The sequence below is a fragment of the Geotrypetes seraphini genome, chromosome 5 (assembly GCF_902459505.1).
Source record: "Geotrypetes seraphini chromosome 5, aGeoSer1.1, whole genome shotgun sequence".
Taxonomy (NCBI): Eukaryota; Metazoa; Chordata; class Amphibia; order Gymnophiona; family Dermophiidae; genus Geotrypetes; species Geotrypetes seraphini.
This window is the reverse complement of record NC_047088.1, coordinates 92,715,398-92,735,321: the sequence shown is the minus strand read 5'-3', so window position 1 is coordinate 92,735,321 and position 19,924 is coordinate 92,715,398. Positions and strand designations below refer to the sequence as shown.

The 19,924-nt window shown below is 44.1% G+C and overlaps 1 protein-coding gene across 3 annotated transcripts in view; it reads left to right on the top strand.

Moving 5' to 3' along the window:
- The window catches only part of LOC117361562 (chymotrypsin inhibitor-like), a 40,765-nt gene extending 25,087 nt beyond the window's left edge, over positions 1-15,678 (top strand). For all 3 annotated transcript variants that reach the window (XM_033947079.1, XM_033947078.1, XM_033947077.1), the window contains one exon: positions 15,135-15,678. In XM_033947079.1, coding sequence (XP_033802970.1) covers positions 15,135-15,159 — 25 coding nt within the window. In that variant the 3' untranslated portion in view covers positions 15,160-15,678. The remainder of the gene's footprint in view (positions 1-15,134) is intronic.
- Positions 15,679-19,924: the final 4,246 nt, after the last annotated feature.

Sequence of the window (19,924 nt, the reverse complement as noted above, 5' to 3'; positions counted from 1 at the left end):
ACCACTGCACAGATGATAGACCTGAAGGGCCGCCGCGGGAGCAGACCGCTGGGCGGGATGGACCTCTGCTCTGACCCAGCGGAGGCAACTTCTTATGTTCTTATGTTCTTAATGGAGCTGTTGTCAAAGATCGCTCCAGCCTATCCAAACCATCACATCATTTGCTGGATACAGACCATAAAAATCCACCCAGCACCTTCCTCACAATGGTTAGAGCTACAGCCTCAGCACCCAGAGGTTGTGGGTTCAAATCAATGCTGCTCCTTGTGACTTTGGGTAAGTCACTTAATCCCCCATTGCCTCAGGTATATTAGATAGAGTGTGAGCCCACCGGGACAGATAGGGAAAAATGCTTGAGTAGCTGAATGTAAACCACTTTGGTTATAAGTGGTATATAAATAAATAAATAAATTACTAAAGTTTCCATTGACGCTCTCCCCAGATCAGCAGATGATCCCTTTGTAGAGCACACCCATGCCCCATCAACCGCTGCAGCCACAGTAAGCAAAATATCACATATGTGACACTTGCTACCCTGCATTTGCAAATATGCCTCCTTCTCAATTTTTTTTAAAGGGAAAGAGCAGAGCATATCTTGAACCCTAGACATTAATCTTCCAAGGGTGGGTCTCAGGTTGGCAAGCTTGGGGTCAGAACCTCATGGCCAAGAGTGTCAATGCCAAAAAGCCCCGCTTGCGGGAAATGAATGAAGTGGAAATATCCTGTTGGCATTTCAATTCTTGAAAATATTAAGGAGCGAAAAAAAAAAAAAAAATTCCAAGAACAGAGAGGCAATAGAACTATAAAACATGAATTGAAGTTGCAAGGAGGGAAAATGAAAAGGAACAACAGGAATTATATTTTCACTGAGAGGGTGGTGAATGCCTCTAAGGGAGGTGGTGGGGTTGAAAACAGTGACTGAATTCAAAAAAGGTGTGGGATAAACAGAGATTCCCTAGATAATATGAAGATGGAATGAAAGGATAGATGATTTCCATTCACAGTAAACTTTCTGAGTAATGATAATCAGAGAAAGATAAAAAAAGGATAAACTGCACTGGGCATCAGATATAACCCTACATCCTTACCAGGGCCGCCATCAGAAATTTCTTGGCCCCTTACTGAGCAATCCATGTGGCCTTTCAGTTGATAGTGCAAGCCCCGCTTCTTCAGTCATCACAGAGACAGTCATGCCGAGGGTCTAGATGCTCTGGTTCAACTATGGCCGGCAGATGGTCTGTTGTAAGTGTTCCCTCTGTGGCCATTAGTGAGCAGAGTTCTTCGCTGCATTGTTCATCATCCGGGCCTTGTGATTCTGGTGGTCCCGGAATGGCCCAGGCACCCGTGGTATGTAGACCTGGTGAGGCATCTAGTTGCGCATCCTCTGCTGCTGCCTCTCTCACCCGACATTCTGACACAGGGTCCCATTCAGATGTTCGATGCAGGTCCCTTTTGTCTTACAGCTTGGGTTTTTGTAAGAGATCACCTAGGTAAGAAGGGATTCAGATAAAGTAATCTCCACCCTGTTGGGGGCCCCTAGACTTTCCACTTCTCGGGCTTATATGCAAGTTTGGCATATATTTGAGGAGTGGTGTGCGGCGTGTGGAGTGGTCTCCTTTCGCACTTCCCTGCCTAAGATCTTAGAGTTCTTGCAGGAGGGCCTAGACAGGGGCCTGGCTTGGGATTCTCTCTGGGCTCAGATTGCAGCCTTGTCAGCCTTTCCTGGGTTGTTGCGAGGTCAGCGTCTGACTGCCAATCCTAATGTCATTCGCTTCTTGTGGGTAGCCAAATTGCTCAAGCCTCCTGTGCATCCGTCTGTTCCATCTTGGGATCTTAATCTTATTTTGTCCGTGCTGGTACGCCCACCTTTTTGAGTCCTTGGGTGCCTACTCATTGAAGGACCTTACGCTTAAGGTGGTCTTCTTGGTGGCTATTAGTTCTACTAGGCGTGTTTCTGAGCTGCACGCTTTCTCTTGTAGGTCTTCCTTCCTGGAGTTTTCGAGGGAGCAGGTCATGTTGCGGCCTGTTTCTTCCTTTCTGCCATAGGTAGTTTTGCCTTTTCATATCAATCAGGCAGTGGTCCTCCCAATGTCGGGTAGTTGGGGAGGATCTTCCGATCAGAAACAGTTGCGCAAGTTGTATATTGGTCGGGTCCTTCGCTCTTATGTGCAGAGGACCCAGGAGATCAAGAAATCATATCATCTTTATGTTCTTCTAGCGGATCCTCATAAGGGGAATGGTGCTTCCAATTGCACGCTGGATCAAGGAGACTATTGCTTTCAAATTCCTTCTTCAGAAGAAGCGTGTTCCAGATTTTCTCAAGGTTCATTCCACTCGGGGTCAGGCAGCTTCTTGGGCTGAGTCTTCGCTGGCGCTTCCAGTGGATATTTGTAAGGCTGCGATTTGGTCCTCCTTGTATTCTTTTGTCTAGCACTACCATATGGAAGTTCAGGTGCTTCGGGACGCGGTGTTCGGTGAGCGTGTTCTGGTGTTGCTCCTTCCGGCATCCCACCCCTGATGAGTACTGCTTTGGTACATCCCATCCATAAGATTACTATTTCAGCTATAACTGGAGAGTTGCTAAAGAAGGAGAAATTAAGTTCTTATCTGCTAATTTTCTTTCTTTTAGCATCTCCAGACTGGTATAGCACCCCACCCTGTCTGTTGTCGTGTTGTTCTTGCGTGAAGATTTTGCTTTTCTGTGGGTTCTAGTATTTTTCCACGGCCAGAGAGATCAAAGAGCAGATGCTGTGGCTCGGCTGGCGAGCTATGGGGACCTTTGACATTTGCATTTGCTCCTTTGCATTTTCCAACAGCATTCAGTTTTTAGTAGTTGTTACTCCTATTCAGAGTCCTGTTTTCTGTTTATAGTTCTTAGTTCTGCTTTGCTATTCAGCAGACTGAGGAAATGAGGGAGAGTCACATATTATGTACAGTTCCAAATTTTTGTTTCAGTCTCCACCTGCTGGTCATGATAAGATATATACCCATCTGTAAGATTACTATTTCAGCTATACTGGTCTGGAGAAGCTAAAATAAAGAAAATTAGCAAATAAGAATCTAATTTCTTCGGGAAATTCCCTTCTGCGGGAACTAGGGTTTTTCATCTACACAAATACACTTGTACATTGTCCACTCCTGCTACATGTGCCGCCGAGAGCGCCAATAGATGGGTCTCTGCCCACTGAAATAGAAGTTGTGCTTCCAGGTATAGAGCCAATTGATATAAGCTACTGCCATTGCCTTGAGAAAATTCACACAGCTTTGTTCTGTAGCTTGTGTTTGAACACCTGCAGTGCTCCCCAGCTGTAGAAGCTGGCATCCATAGTCAAGATCACCCATGACGGATGAGGAGTGGCACGCCTCGGGTCAAGGACTGAGGCTCCAGCCACCAGTTCAGACTGAGCCATGCCTCAGCTGTCCAAGGTACATGCATCCGCAACACATCCATTTGCAGGCACCAATGACAAATAAGCAGTCTGGGCATGACGTAAGCATGCTCTTGCCGAGGGGACCAAATCTATATTTGCGACCAATGACCCCAGCACCTGCAGGTAATGCCAAACTGTTAGGGCCGACCTGTACTGAAACACCATGATCTGCCATGTGAGTTTCACTCTGCAGGCTTTTGGCAGAAAAACCTGGGTTTCCTTTGTGTCGAACAGGATCCCTAGATATTCCAAGCATTGTGTCAGTTCCAGGTGGCATTTCTGAAAGTTGACCACCCAGCCCAGGTCTTGCAGGATGGAGCTTTCATCAGCCAATCGTCCAGATGGAGGTGTACCTTTATCCCCATGTTACGGAGGTGCACTGTCGCTACCATCATTACCTTAGTGAAGGTGCGTGGTTCTTTGACCAGGCCAAACATTTGGGCCGAGAACTGTAATTGCTGCTCCAGAACATGGAACTGTAAGAACCTCCAGTGCTCTGGAAAGATTTGGATATGCAGCTAGGCCTCTGTAAAATCCAGAGGAGCAAGAAATTTCCCTGGCACCATTGAGGCAATGACCAACCTCACCGTCTCCATGCAGAAGCGGGGTATTTTGAGAGCCGTATTGACCAACTTGATATCCAGAATCAGTCTTGTCTTCTGAGTCTCTTTTAGGCACCATAAAATATAAGGAATATCTGCCTTTGCCCGATTCTAGGTCTAGCACTTCAGCTGCTAGATCCAGCAACCTCTGTACTGTCACTCAAACCTTGACTGCTTTTTCTGGTCTCCCTGCAGGAGAGTCCACAAAATGGTCCAGGAGGGGATGAAAGAACTCAAGCTTGTACCTCTCCTTAAAAATCTCCAGTACCCAGCAGTCTGAAGTGATCCCTGCCCAAGCTGCCCAATAACCCCCATGGAGTTACAAGGTGGACACTTTGAACCTTATTTTACATCAAACAACCACACTTTGTTGCCGATAGGCGAACAAATACAAACTCCTGAAGCAGGCCTTTTTAGGCCAAAACACGATCGTGTCAAGTCAGTGTTATAGTATCCAATAAAGGAAATAGAGCACCAACCAGTCACCATCTTTGATTGTTTCTTTGCCTTCCATGATTCGAAAAAGAGGGATCTCCTCTTTTCTCTGACAAGCTGCCCAATAAGCCATTAACCTCCTACCAACCTTTGGACATCTGGCTGCTGTACTTGTGATGATACGAAGAGTTTACAGCAGTGCCGAATAAGAAAGCACTGGACCTCGGGGAGGGTGGTAAGAAAGATGCTGGATTGGGTGGGGCGAGGTGGGAGAAGAAGAGAAAGATGTCAGACCAGGGAAAGAAAGAAGGATGTAGCTCTAGCAAAACATGGCTCGTGTTGATGTCGAGACTTACCAGCTCAGATAGGTGATCTATCCAGTCCTTTGAGACTTGCATTTATATGAATATCTTAAAAGCTACCAGAAGCCTAGTGCTCACTATAATGTGCTATGATTAGGATTTTATGCACCACAGGTGACATTGTATCACCACATGGCAGCCTGTCGATGTGTCTATCTATGAGCACATTAAACTTAAATATTTGACATTTAAGACATTTTTCAGCTGTAGTGGGAATAAGAATTTTTCAAGGGTGAGGGATTTTATTTTGTTAAACATGGATGAAGGGCAGAAAATGAAGGAGAGAAAAGCAGCAATTGGTTAAGAAACACAGTTAAGAACACAAACAAAAGGAAGTGAAACCAGAGACTGGGATAAATGAATAGAGAAATAAAATCACCAGACAACAAAGGTAGGAAAAGTGATTTTATTTTCAATTTAGTGATTGAAATGTGTCAGTTTTCAGAATTTACATCTGCAGTCTATATTTTGCACTGTTCAGGAAGAAACATATTTCTTTGGTGTTGTACTGCATGCAGAACCTGGCATCTTAATGTTTCGTTTGGGTATATTAGGACTTTTAGCTTGTGGTCATGTACTTGCATAGGGTTTATCTGTGTTCTTCCCTTCTTTCTGTCCGCACTCTAATGGTCAGCATCTCTGCCTTTCCTTCCTTGTTCCTACTACACATTCCTGGGAATCCAACAAGTAATCCTCTCTCTCTCCTGTTCCCATCTCTCCACTTTCTATAGGTTCTGTATCTTATCTAACTGTGAGAAACAAGAAACAGCTCACAAGGATACTCCAGAAAGTCTTATAGTAAAGCAGAAATAATTTATTTTTCCCTCTTGCAAGACAGGGTTCTAATGCAAAAATTGCCAAGTAGGCAATCATTCATTATATAGTTGGTTCATATATTTCTTAGTCCCTCCTGCCTACCAGCTCATTGGTTAGAGAAGCAGCAGTTAACAACCTATCAAATTTTTCCCTCTATAATTCCGTTTTCCCTGCCCCTGTTTATTTCTCTTATTTCTCAGACCTCCAACCCTATTTATAATTTCCCATATATGGTTCTTATCTAACCCTCCCAGCACAAGCTCATCCTTCATGCTACATGCTGCGTCCTTCGACTTGTTACTTGAACAAAGCCCTTATTTGATACTGCTGAGACATCAGGTTCTGCAGTTACTGGAGGCATTCATGTGTTCACAGTTTCAGAAACGATCCCAAGAATGCCTCTCCCCTCCCTTATTGTCTCTTCATATTTCTAAAACACACACATTGTATGCATACTACATTGATACAGGTTTCCCCTTACTGATTCTATTACTATTACACTGCAATAATTAACATCATTCATTTGTTAGTCAAAAATACATTAGTAATTCATTCTGTTCTATTATATTATAAAGTTATTCCTTGTTTCATTTCTCAAATGGTCCTGTATTTGCAAAGAGTTTATTTGTGTACTTCCCTTCTTTCTGTCCCCTCTCTAATGTTCAGCTTCTTTGCCTTTCCTCCCTTGTTCCTACTGCATCTTCCTAGGAATCCAACAAGCAATCAATCCTCTCTCTCCTATTCCCAACACTCCACCCTCTGTGGGTTCTGTATCTGTATCTCACCTGCAGGACCCGCCATCATCTTCTTCTCCCTGCACCCCCACCCCGGTCTGAGTATCTCTCACTCTTCCTGCTGCTCACTATCCAAACTTGATTTAGATCACCAGCGGTGACAGCATTACCAGCTCCTTTGTTCTTTCCAGAAGTCAGGAGAACTTTAATGTCTAGAAAGTAGAAGGATAGGTAATATGTCTGGACATTTTTTCTGAGTTTAAAACCTCTATTCACTTATTCCCTCCTCCCCATGAGTGAGTAGCTGCTCTACTTTTGTCCATTGAAAATAGCCAAGAGTGTAAGTAGGATCCAGCAAAGGCAGTAGGGGTGGAACCCTGGAAGACAGTTCTAGTCACAGAGACTATAAAAAAAACCTAGCCAATGAGAAGTGAGTATGGTGCATCAGAAGGCAGCTCTAGTAGTCACAGGAAAGGAGGAAGTAGTCTGCAGAAATTTTGTGTGGTACAGAAGTTATACTGTTTTTCCCGGAAAATAAGACACTGTCATATCAATTTTGGGCCCAAAAAACACACTAGGGGGCTCATAATAATAAAAAAAAGTCTAAAAAGTGGCCTAAATGGCTACTTGGACGATCAAAAAGCCTGTTCTTCCAAGTACCCATAATCAAAGCTGATTTTAGACGTATCTAAAACCAGCTTAGGCCTTTCCCCTGACTCTAAACGCAGAGAGAAAAGAGGTGTTTTTAGAGGAGGGGAAAGTGCGGGCAGTGGGTGGGAGGTGGGCCGACCTAGACCTAGCTGTGCAGCAGGTATAACCAAAACTTTAGGCAGGTTGCCTAGTCGGCGCAGAAAAGGATTTGGTCCCAATTACTGCCTCACATGCTCTGTCGTTTGTAAGTCAAATGCATCTGGGGATAATCTCTTAGAAACAACAGACGCCCATTATTTCCAGAAACATATCCAGTTTATTATTAGTCCTGCATCCATTTTTATAGTATTTTACATAGGTCAGTTTTGCCAGCATGTGACGTGAGTACAAGCCATATTTGGTAACAGCATACATAAAAGCTAAAAAAAAAAAAGGTAAGAAGCACAAGGAAAGGTGGGGGGGGGGGGGGGGAGAGCACAACTATAGCATATGACACTGTGCTCTAAAGTTGCTTTCTTAGCAAAAGTTTCTTATCTAAATCTCTCAGCCAAAATACACAGCTGTGGAAGCAGCTAGCTTCAAAACAGGATAATAAATACATAAGATAAAATGACCTTGTATCATGTCAGCAGAATGAAAACAAACAGTGTCTGTGTTACAAACAGAGATAGAAACTTACAAAGCATATATGTGTCCCTTCAGGCACTTATACAGCCCCAGCAACCTGCCTACAACCTACAACAATGATCGCAGCAGGAGAGATGACTCATCTTCCCTGCCGTGATCCACCCTTCCCCCCCTGATGACATAGGTGCAAGAGGGATCCCAAGCCCTCTTGCCCCGCGGCACCCTGACCTCCCAACACTATTGGGGCAGGAGGGAGCCCAAGCCCTTCTGCCCCAGGTACCCCTGAACTCCCTGACAGGATCGGGGCAGGAGGGAGCCCAAGCCCTCCTGCCCCGGGCATACCGGAACTCTCCGACAGGATCTTCCCAGGAGGGAGCCCAAGCCCTCCTGGCCTGCGACCACCTCTAACCCCCACCCCCCACTAAAATACTGGCAGGAGGGATCCCAGGCCCTCTTGCCCTCGACACAACCCCCCTCTCCAACGACCGCCCCCCCTAAAAACCGATGGCCCCCCGCAAACCCACAACCCCTCCGCCGACCCCACCACCACACCCATCTTCCCCGTACCTCACAAAATGTTGGCCGGACAGACGGGTGCCAAGCCCGCCTGTCCGGCAGGCCAGCCAGTATAGAAATGGGGCCGGATTGCCCCAGGCAGCTCAAATCCTGACCCCTGCAGTAGCAACTTATTCCTTATTTCTTGAATCCCTGAAGGGTGCTATCCCCTATAACAGCCTCCGGAAGGGCGTTCCAGATATCTACCACTCTCTGGGTGAAGAAGAACTTTCTTACATTTGTACGGAATCTTTTCCCTTCTAACTTTAGCAAGTGCCCTCTCATTCTCTTCACTTTGGATAGGGTAAACAATCTCTCTTTCTCTACTAAGTCAATTCCCTTCAATATCTTGAATGTTTCGATCATGTCCCCTCTCAGTCTTCTCATTTCAAGGGAGAAGATGCCCAGTTTCTCAGCCTCCCATTGTACGCCAACTCCACCAGACCCTTAACCAGTTTTCTTTTCAGCTTTCGAGACCCTTTCAAGTAGTACTATGTTCTTTTTCATGTACGGCGACTAGTGTTTGGCGCAGTACTCCAGGTGGGGGCATACCATGGCCCGGTACAGCAGCATGATAACCTTCTCAGATCTGTTTGTGATCCCCTTCTTAATCATTCCTAGCATTCTGTTTGCCCTTTTCACTGCCGCGGACGGTTTCATTGACTTGTCATCAAGTACTCCCAAGTCTCTTTCCTGGGGGCTCTCTCCATGAAGACAGTGGTAGTGATCTGGATAGAGGAGAATTGAATGAGGGAGGGGGAAGAAGAAAGGAGAGGACAAATGGCTGAGCTGTTTGGAGAGTGATGAGTTGGAGAGAGACAGGAATAGGAGGACAGATAAGTCAACAGAGCTTTACAGTTGTTGCAGTTACTATGTCTAGGTATGGTGAGCTGGAGGAGGAACAGGAGCAAGAGCAGGATGTGACATCACTAAGTGTAACAAAAGGAAGACAGCATGAAAGAAAGAGGGAGGGAAGGGAAACATGATTTGAATAATGACCAGGTTGTAACCCTATACTTCTACTACTAAGACTAAGGGGTCCTTTTATTAAGGTGCACATTTAACGCGTGCTAAATCAGTTAGCGTACCTTAATAAAAGGACCCCTAAGTATCTTAATTAAAAATTCAGCCCCCGACTTAGCCTATGTTTTTGATTTATGCCCCTTATGAAAATGAGTTTGACACCCCTGGTGTAGAGAGAGACAGATAACAATTGGAGTGAGAAGGGGAAGGGAGTAGTTTGGAATAGGGAGAAGCAGCTTGTCTCTCTCTGGTTAGTAGTTTTGTGAGAGTTGGCAGAAAATTTCTCTAAGCAGCTGACTACCTCTATACATCCTATAGCTCGAATCCTGAATATATTAGTAAAGGGGGAATTTCTATTTGTCCTATTCAACCTCTTTTTACCTTATAATGTTCTTCTGGCCTGTCTCCTGTGCACTTAACCAGCCATAAGATACCATAAGAGGCCAGGGATTATGCATGTTTTCCCCCCTTGCCACTATTTTGAGGTGGTTTTGAACAATGGACAGACGAACATAACAACTCTTCCATATCCCAGGTCCAAATGAGCAGTTGATAGCTATGGATGCCCCAGGGCAGCTATAAACACCAATAGTGATTTTTGTTGTTGAGGTTTGTTTAAGCATATTCTCTTGAGAAATTGAAAATATACAACCCTTAAAATCTGTGTGTTCATGTTGTACACATATATAAGTAGCACATTTTCTAACATTATCACCGTATTTTTCGGACCATTAGATGCACTGGACCATAAGATACACCTGTAGAGGAGGAAGAACCAAGAAAAAAAATTTTCTTCTTGGTTTTTACTCCTCTAAATGTAGGTGCCTCTGGTGGTCTGGTGCATTTGGTGGTCTGGTGCATCTGGTGCTGGGAAGCCCGCTGCCTGCCGCCCAAAGCTGCCCACAGCTGCCAGAAGCTACCAGAAGTCCTAAGCCACCCACAGCCGCCCACAGCCACCCAAAGCCTGAAATCACCCGCGACCGCCCAAAATGCCAGAAGCTCCCTTGTACCTTTTTTTTTTTTTTGTGTTCAAAATATTTTATTGGTTTTAATAAGTATACAAATATATGGAACAGTAATAACAGAGAAAATCTCATTGTGCAGTAATATAGACAAAACAGGATATTGGATGCATATATATAAAAATGAATCACAGTATGTTATACAAAGGCAATTTGATGTAATAACAATAATAATTCAGAAAGTTATGCCAAAGGTTGAAAATTATATATTTAAATGACTGTTTCACAATAATGAATAAGGGGTGACCAAATGAGAGTATAAATCTGTATTCGGTTGTTTTTTTCCGCCAATACCTTTTCATATTTTCCAATTAGACAAATAGAATTCCACCAAGCATGAAATTCAACTTATGGATATGAGAATTGTTTTGGATAGTAATTAGTAAAGGTTCAAGGGCAAGATCAAATAAGAGTGGAGAAAGAGGACAACCTTGTCTTGTACCTCTACTAGGGCTAAATGCGGATGATAATTTACCATTTATGAAAGTCTTAGTGGAAGGAGATGTATATAATAATCTGACTTTTTGAATGAAGGCTAAAGAAAAACCAAACCATTGCATAACATTAAAAAGAAAAGACCATTTAACCCTATCGAAGGCCTTCTCAGCATCAAGACCCACAGCTAACAGTTGCTGATCTGTAGAAGAATATATGTTGGGTATGGAAGAAATTATAGTTGAGAAAGTATGTGTGTTATTAGAGGAATGTCGGCCATTAATGAATCCACATTGATCAGGATCTATGAGTTTAGCAACGACTGATTGGAGTCTACTAGCAAGAAGTTTAGCATAGAGTTTGGCGTCTACATTTATTAAAGAAAGGGGTCGGTAATTGGTAATTTGAGATGGATCTTTGCCAGGTTTCGGTAGAACTATTATATTCGCCTCAGTAAATGAGCCAGATGGATGACCAGAATTGATTAGGTGATTTAGGAATTTAAGGTATTGTGGTAATATTAAGTCCTGAAATTCTTTGTAGAATTCTACAGTGAGACCATCTGGACCGGGAGCTTTGCCAACAGCCATCATGTCAAGTGTTCTTGAAATTTCTTCTATAGTTATGGGTGAATCCAGTATTTCAGAGTCAACTGAGTCTAGCTTAGGATGTGGAAGGTCATTCAAAAAGGAAGAAGCAGGACAGTGTTCTGGTAATTCAGAAGTGTATAAAGTGCGATAATATCTCATGAAGGCTTGAGAAATATCAGCAGAATCAGTTAAAATGGTTGCATCATCCAAGATTATACTAGCTATGTCAGATTTTTCGGATCTGTTTTTCAAATAGGTAGCTAGTAGATGACCACATTTATTATTTTCGGCAAAGTATGATGTGGATTTTTGAAAGACCGTATGAGCAGCAGATGTACTTAATAAAGTGTTGTATTGAAATTTCTGTTTACCCAATTGTATCAAAAGATTCATATCAGTTGGAGTTTGCTGGTGTAAAGTTTCTAGTCGTTTAATTTCTAGATCCATTTGATTTAAGTTGTTTCTCTGAGTTTTATGTTTATGAGCCACATAAGAAATGATATGTCCTCTAATGGTTGCCTTAAATGCATCCCACCAAGAGATCCAAGAGGTATGTTCCGGCTGGTTAAGATGGAAGTATTCGCTTATAGACGTTCTAGTATGTTTAAGGAAGCTGGGGTCTTGTAATAGAGACGAGTTAAATCTCCAAAGCTTTTGTGTAACTGAAGGTAGCGTGATGTTGAAAGTCATAGTGATGGCCGCATGATCTGAGACGGTTATTGGGTGAATAGTAGATTCTGTTACTTCAGATATTAGAGAGTGACCAATGAGAAAATAATCTATTCGTGAATAGGAAAGATGAGGGTGTGAGAAAAAGGTGTATTTGGTTTGGCTAGGCTGTTTAAGTCTCCAAATGTCAGACAGCTTGAGGTTGGCACACATTTGTTGCAGCGCAAACCACGCTCTCGATTTTTTATAACGGACCTGTGATTTGCGATCCTTGGAAGGGTCCAAAACCATATTGAAATCACCTCCCAATATAGTTGCACCACCGGGTTGTGCAAGAACAGATGTCGTGATTTCATGAAAAAATTCCGGAGAATCTGCGTTGGGAGCATAAATGTTGTATATAGTAATATCATTCTCACCACAAGTAATGCGTACCCTTACCCATCTTCCATGGAGGTCAGAGGCGGATGAGAGAACAGCCAATCCCTGTCGTTTCTTTATGAGGATTAGTACACCACCTTTTTTTTCTACTGCAGGAGAGAAATAAGGGGGCAAAGTCCAAGGTAATTGTATTTTTTTAGAAGCACATTCATCTAAATGAGTTTCCTGAAGCATGATTATGTCTGGGTGAAGCTGTTCGGCATACGACATTATTTTCCGTGTTTTGATCTTATTGTTTAGACCTTTGGCATTCAAAGATAGCAACTTAAGTGACATAAGCATATATGGTATTATGGAATGCAATCTGAGTTCGGTGAAAATCTAGAACAACAGATAGCCCTTGTATATAGACAGAGTTAAAGTAAAATGACAATATATGATGCATTTTCACATGTAAATAGCAAACCTTGCAACACAATACACAATGAGGTTGTGATGAAAACATCACAATACTAGAGAAACCTGTGGGGAGAGGAAAAAACAGCTAAGGAGCCGCGAAAAGATAGCAGGGGAAAGCACCTATAGCAACGAATTCATAACAGCTTATTCTGCTCTAAGAGAAATGCATCTATAATCATCGCAGTAATATAGAAGAAATAGCATCAGAGATAGACCTTTGATATCAGCAACATGGGTCAGAAGCAAAAATCTGGTGTCAGAGAATGAAAGAATGAACAACGAGCAAGCAACACACATGAGAGAGTACATTCCATTTCAGAACATTCAATTAATGAATCAAATGTGTTCAATTGATTGTCATCTATATGAAGATACAGTGGTGTAATTTATAAAAGAGTGGAGGCATATGCCAGAATCATTATGTGTGTCATGCATTCATGCTAAGTAAAACAGCATGCTAGCAATGTTCAAACAAGAAGATAGAGCAGGCATCAGTCCGTGCAAGAAAAACATGAGTTTTAACACAGCGTGCTCAGCAGGCAGAGTCCCAGTTGCTAGCAAGCAGTTAATAAAGACACTTAATCTTAACAAACCTAACAATCAGTGAAAGGGACACATGCAGAGTGATGCACAGCACACTTCAAACCTGATGGATCGGAGTTGGTGAATGTTGTTCAATGAAGGCAGCCAGGTCTTCAGGATTTAGGAAATCTTTCGTGGTGTTATTAAGAGTCACTCTCATTCTGGCTGGATACAGAAGCCCATACCTGGCAGAGAGCTGCTTCAATTGGGGTCGGTAGGAGAGGAGCTGCTTACGTTTGTATGCCGTCGTCTTGCTGAGATCAGGAACGAAAAGTATAGCAGCCCCCTCATGCTTTAGAGGAGCGCGTATCTTTGCTCGCTGCATTATGTCAATGACCTGCTGGTATCGGAGGAGTTTCACCACCACCGGTCTAGGGTAACGGTCCGAAGAGGTGCGGTGCGAAGGTACTCGGAGAGCCCTTTCTATCTCGAATTCCTGTGTAAAGGTAATATCAAGTATTTTAGGGATCCATGTTGTCAGATACTTGATCAGGTCGCGGTCTGGAATTTCCTCAGATAATCCAAGAATTCTGAAATTGCTCCTACGAGAGCGATTGTTGCTGTCTTCCAGTTCACGTTCCAGGGCTGTAATGCGGATAGTTTGCTTTCTTAATTCAGTTATATTATTGGTGTTCACCTCCATTTTGTTTTCCAGGGAGGTAACACGTGTCTGGATCGCTGAAAATTCTGTAGTGAGGTTGCTCAGCTTTTCATTGATTTCTTCAGTGTCTGACTTCGTGTCAGACACCATGCTCTTCAATTCTTTTATTTCCTCCAGAAGTTCACGATTGCTGACTGCAGGGGAGTCCGGTAACGGCGTTTTTGATGGCGATGGCGGCTCTGGCTTGTGCCGCTTGCTTATCTTCTTGTCCGACATGCTCTTTAATTTCCCGGGGTAGAGTTAGCAACGCGATGTTAGAATTTGCAGCGATGTTATGCTGAGTCACTGTGTAGCTTCGGAGATGCAGGGAGAAAGATTTTAAGCGAGCAGAATGGCGATTTTAAAGATTGGTGCAGGAGCTCTTCCCTCAAGCTGCCATTTCCCGCGGGCTCAGCAGCGCCCCCCCCGTACCTTTTTTTTAGTGTTGGTTCAGCGTGGTCCCCGGGACAGCCACCTGTGTCTTTAGAAGAGCGACGCAGCAGCATGACCTGTTCGCTTCTTGCCTGGTCCTGGGCCGCTCTGTGTTTGGCTGCAGTCAGTAACTGACTGCAACCAATCACAGAGCGGCACAGGACCAGGCAGGAAATGCACTTCGGGCATCTGCGGGCGGTTTCAGGCTTCATGTGGCTGCGGACAGGTTCAGGCTTCGGCTGACTGCGGGCGGCTTCAGGTTTTGGGTGGCTTCGGGCTGCGTCGCTCTTCTAAAGACACAGATGGCCATCCCAGAGACCGCACTGGTCCAACACTAAAAAAAGGTACCGGGTGGGGGGGCAGGGGGCGGGGTGGGGGGTACAGTGTATTCGGTCCATAAGGCGCACCCCCTTTTTGGGGGTGGAAAAAGTGCGTCTTATAGTCTGAAAAATACGATACTTAAATATGTGTGCCAATAGTGCCTTTTAAACATGCAAACCTTCTACAATCATCTCCTTCTTTAGTAGCTTTCCAGAATTAATATCCCTTTCCTCAGATCAGGTAAAGAAACTTCCACTGGTGTCCTGCTAAAGCTCTAACTTTCTCCAGGTTCATTATCAATCCTGTTTAAAGCAGTTTTTAATTTCTGGCATTCCCTTTCATTTTCACTTGCTCTTCTCTCCCTCAGATTGTCCACCGAACATGCATTATGATACATGTGCCTCGAGCTGCCCCACGACTTGTAAGAATGAAACGGTAATCTGCAACAAGAAGTGTAATCTGGGCTGTGTCTGCGACAAGGATTATGTGCGGAGATGTAAAGCATCTGACCAGTGTGTACTTCAGAGCGAGTGTACTAACATAAATTGTCCATAGCAATAGCCATGACCTCTTTGCTAGCCTTGCCCTGTTGGGCAAATGTGTCCAGCTGCATGTTTGCCTCCCAACAGCTAATTGTTTTTGTTGCTTGTACTGTTGCTGGCAGTGGCTTTCTTGGGCTGCTGTCCTATTACTATTCTGTTTAGCTGCTGCCTGTCTACCTGGCTGCTTTATGGTTCCCATCAGAGTGACATGGGGACAAAGATTCATCTCTGTCTCCTCACCGTCCCGGCATTTTCATCCCTGTCCCTGCTGTTTTAATTTTCTTCCCTGCATCTCTCCGCTCAAAGCAGAAAGATGATTTTATGCAATTTTATGGGCCTAAGGCATTACAAATAAACATTTTAAACCTAGCAGTGTTTTTTTCCTTGTATTTTGATTGAAAGAACATCAATAAAAGTACAACTTGCAACAAAACACAGCCAGCAAAAAGAAAAAAATTCAATCATGTACAGCCCTCATTACTATCACATGCAAATAACTTACCCCTCCTTTTACAAAACTACACAAGTGTTTTTTTAGCTCCAGTCTGTCTATTAAATGCTCTACACTGCTCCAACGCTCATAGAGTTCCTATGAGCGTCAGAGAAGCACAGAACATTCAGCGGACCGGCTTGCTTGCATGGTTTTGTAAAAGGGGAGGGGGGTTTAGTGCTCTTGTCGTGGCTCACCACTGGACCACCTAGGCTAAAGACAGATCCAGCGAGAGGCCTATGGGGGTCTAAGAGGAGGAGTGGGTGAATGTGGAGCCAACTGGCACTTGAATAAAAAACCTCAGTTTATATTTAACATTTTGCCCTAAAAGGTGAGGGGGGGGGGGGGATATTCTTGGTTTTTAGTCACTGCTCACTAAATTCAGATCTACCCACCGCAAGTATCCCAAGTGAGCCATTTTCCAACCATTGCTTATGAGGCTGAGCCTGCCAATGCTATTCCACCACCACCTGAAATTGAGCTGCTATATTATCTTTTCAGGTTGGGAAAGAATCCCCAGTCCTCCCTCCCCTTTAAATTTACACATTGCCTCTTTAGCTAACCTGTGGTGTTTCCCTTCCCAAAGAAAACATATCCATCTATTTTATTATCTGCTCCATGGTTAGTATTCCAATATACAAAGACACCTAAAACACAATCAGCGAGGATGCATGTTACTAATTGATATGAATAAAGGGTTGAAAGAGAAGCATGTCATGTCTTTTCTCAGCTTTGAAAACACCTCATGATTCAAGATATTAAAATGCTGCCAAAATGATTAAGACTAAAATGTAACTTGACCCACGATAAAAAAAAAATCCAAAACTTATCACATTGAGTCAAGACTTGAAAATAGCAATGTTTTGATAATATCAGTGCGATCACATATGAAGTACATATGTTTAGAGTGCCTTCAGAGATTGAACTCTTTTTTTAAAAGCAAGAACCAGAAAGGACTAATATGCAGAGCAGAAATTGTACTTCTTAGAGAAAAGGAATTGAAAATATGAAGTGCAATAGGTAAAAAGATTTAGAAGAGTTTCTGCTTAAAAATGGAAGAGTTGTTCTCAGTGGCGTAGTGAGGATAGGGGGTAGCCAGGGTGGAGGCACACTTCCCAAAGTGTGGGTGTCCCCTCCCCAGCCCCTTCCCAAACCCCCTGTGCCACTGAGAACCGTATGCAAGTACATCGCTAGGAGCTCATTAGTATTTAAATGAGGTTTCCTAACGATGTACAAAAGGGGACCCCCGTTTCTAGTTGCTAATTACTGGCAGCTCTGGTGCTGCAACTGTTGTGCACACACAACACAGGCATAATAGCATTTAAAAAAAAAAATGCAGCCCTGCTGGTAAGGGGACCCAAAACTGGGACCCCCTGATACCCACTCCCCAGAAACCAAGCCCTCCCCCTACTGATATCCTCAACCACTCCCACCACACCAAAACCAAATCCTGGTAGTCTAGTGGGCTGAGGGGTGGTCAGACCCACCTCAGCTCTAGGATCCTTCACCCCCGCCACCACTAATATACCTTTTGTCAAAATCAGGCATGAGGGATGCCCACTTCCCCCTGCCTTGAAGGGCCACATCTTCAAAATGATGACCCATCCCCCCTCCTGAAGCATCTTGGGATGTACTGGGAGGGACCTAAGGTTCCAATTGGCTCAGGTAGCTGAGCCAATCATGGCCATAGGCTCTTCCCTGTTCATCACCGACATACACTGGGAGGGGCCTGAGGCTCTGATTGACTCAGACACATAAGGCCCCTCCTCAAAGAAGGACTCTTAGGTGCCTGAGCCAGTTAGAGCCTTAGGCCCCACCCAGTGCACCCCAGGATGCCCTGGGAGGGGGAAAGACCACCATTTTGAAGAGGCAGCCCTTCAGGCAGGAGGGAGTGGGAATCCTTTCTGCCTGATTTTTGACAAAAGGTACAGAGGGCGGTGTCAGAGTTGGAGGGTCCTTGAGCTGGGGAGGTGGGTCTTACCCAACTCTTCCCCAGCACACTAGACTACCAGGAGTGGTGGGAGGGGTGGGAAGGGTCAGGGGGGATCAGCAGGCAGGGTGCGTGATGACTAGGAGCTTGGTAGGGGGTAGGGGGTATCAGGGAGTCCTGCTTTGGGGCTCATGAGAATTCTTTATTTTTTTTATTTTATTTGTAAATATTTTTATTTTGAAAGTCAAGAGAAATAAGATAACATTCTGGAAACACATATCCATAAACCAAAACTCAGAATAAAAGAGTCCGCCGCGTGGTTTCTTCGCAGGGACTAAAGAAACCTTTCAGGCAAAACAGAGCAATGTCCATCCCCCCACCCACCAACCCACGCACTCCACTTCTTTAAGGTTTTTTAATGGGTGCAGGTGTGTGCCCACAACAGCTATGCCCATTAAAAAAAAAAAAAAAGCAGCCCTTTCCTGCTGGTTGAGCTGATCAGGGAAGGGAAATTCCTGATCATCTGAGCTGGCAGGACTTCCCCAAAGCTGCGACGGCTTTAGGGAGTCCTGCCGGCTCAGATGATGGAGGATTCCCCTACCTTAATCAGCTGTACTGATAGGCAGGGAGAGCAGGGGCTGCTTTTTTGACAGGGCAGGCAGGAGGAGGAACAAGGGCTAGACACAGTTTCTCCCTCCTTTTACCCACGATTCTCTACACGAATAGCATGCAGATAATATGCATGCTATTGTGCTGAGCATCACTGGTAAAAGAAAATTCGCTCCCACCACAGTATTTTTTACTGTGGTATTGGAGCTTATGCATCTGGCTCTAAGTAGGTATGAGGGAAGGAAGGGAAGGTGCATGTGCGGCAGGGGGTCATAGAGGGGCCAGTGCCCCCACCAAGATGGCGCACGGGGTGGATTGTCCCCCCCCCCCCTTTACTACGCCATGGGTTGTTCTGGTACACCATCTGAAGAAGCTCACAATTTAAATATATTGATCAATGATCTAGAGATGGGAATAACTAGTGAGATTGAACAACTTTTTTCATTGGCAAATTTAATTGTTATTGAATCGCAAGAAGACTGTGAAAAACTACAAGAGGATCTTGTGAGACTGTGAGAGTGGGCAACAAAATGGCAGATGACCTTTAATGTGAGCAAGTGCAAAATGATGGATGTGGGATAGAGGAACCCGAACTAATGGGCAGACTGGATGGACCGTTCAGGACTTTATCTGCCGTCATTTGCTATGTTACAGTAAGCTACATGATGCTAGATTTTCAAAGAAAAGGATCTGCATTGGCACTCCCCCAACCCCACAGTCTGGTAAGTCTCCCCTCCCCCATCCTGTGATCTGGTACCTTCCTTCCTCTCTCTCATCTTCCTCTCCTGCTGAACCAAGTGAGGCACTGGCTCAAGGCACTGATAATAACAGGTGCCAAAATCCCAATTCAGCATCTATCCCTCTAGAAGTTTGAAGGTAGATAGATAGATTTTGGCATCTTTTATCACTAGTGCCCTGACAATGACCATGGGGAGAAAACAGCAATAGTTATAGATTAGAAAGATTATAGGTTAAGGTTATATGATTTGTATTATTGCTGAATATTAAGTGATATATTTAAAGCTAAAATGTTTTAACTTACTGTCACACTTATTATAAGTTTGAAAATGAATAAAGATTTCTTTTTTAAAAAGTGTTTCTGAAAATCTCCCACACAGTAACCATAAGTGAAAGTAAGTAACAGATACAGAAATGTCACCAGTAAGCAGTGTTGCCAGTTGGGTGGTTCTCCCGCCCAATTGGGCTACATTTTAAAACCCATGGCGGGAAATAAAAGGCTTGGGTGGGTTTTTGGGCTTCTTTTCAAACCCTAATGGGCTATTTTGGGTGGGTGATGGTTCCAGATCTCCTACAGGGTAATTGTTGATTTTTTTTTCATTGGTTCAGCTGCAGCACAATGGGCCAATCACAAACGACCTTAGGAACTCTGAGGTCGTCTGCAGTTTTTCAGCTGGGGCACAATGGACCAATCACAAACGAATGGCACTGGAACAGCCATGGCCAGGTGAAGGTGAGAAGTGGGAAACATATACATCAGCTTTAGTTTTTTTCTGCACCTGCTTGGAGGAAGGGAGGGGATGAGGAATGCATGGAAGTGATTCAGGTTGTAGATGAGGTGTCAGTGC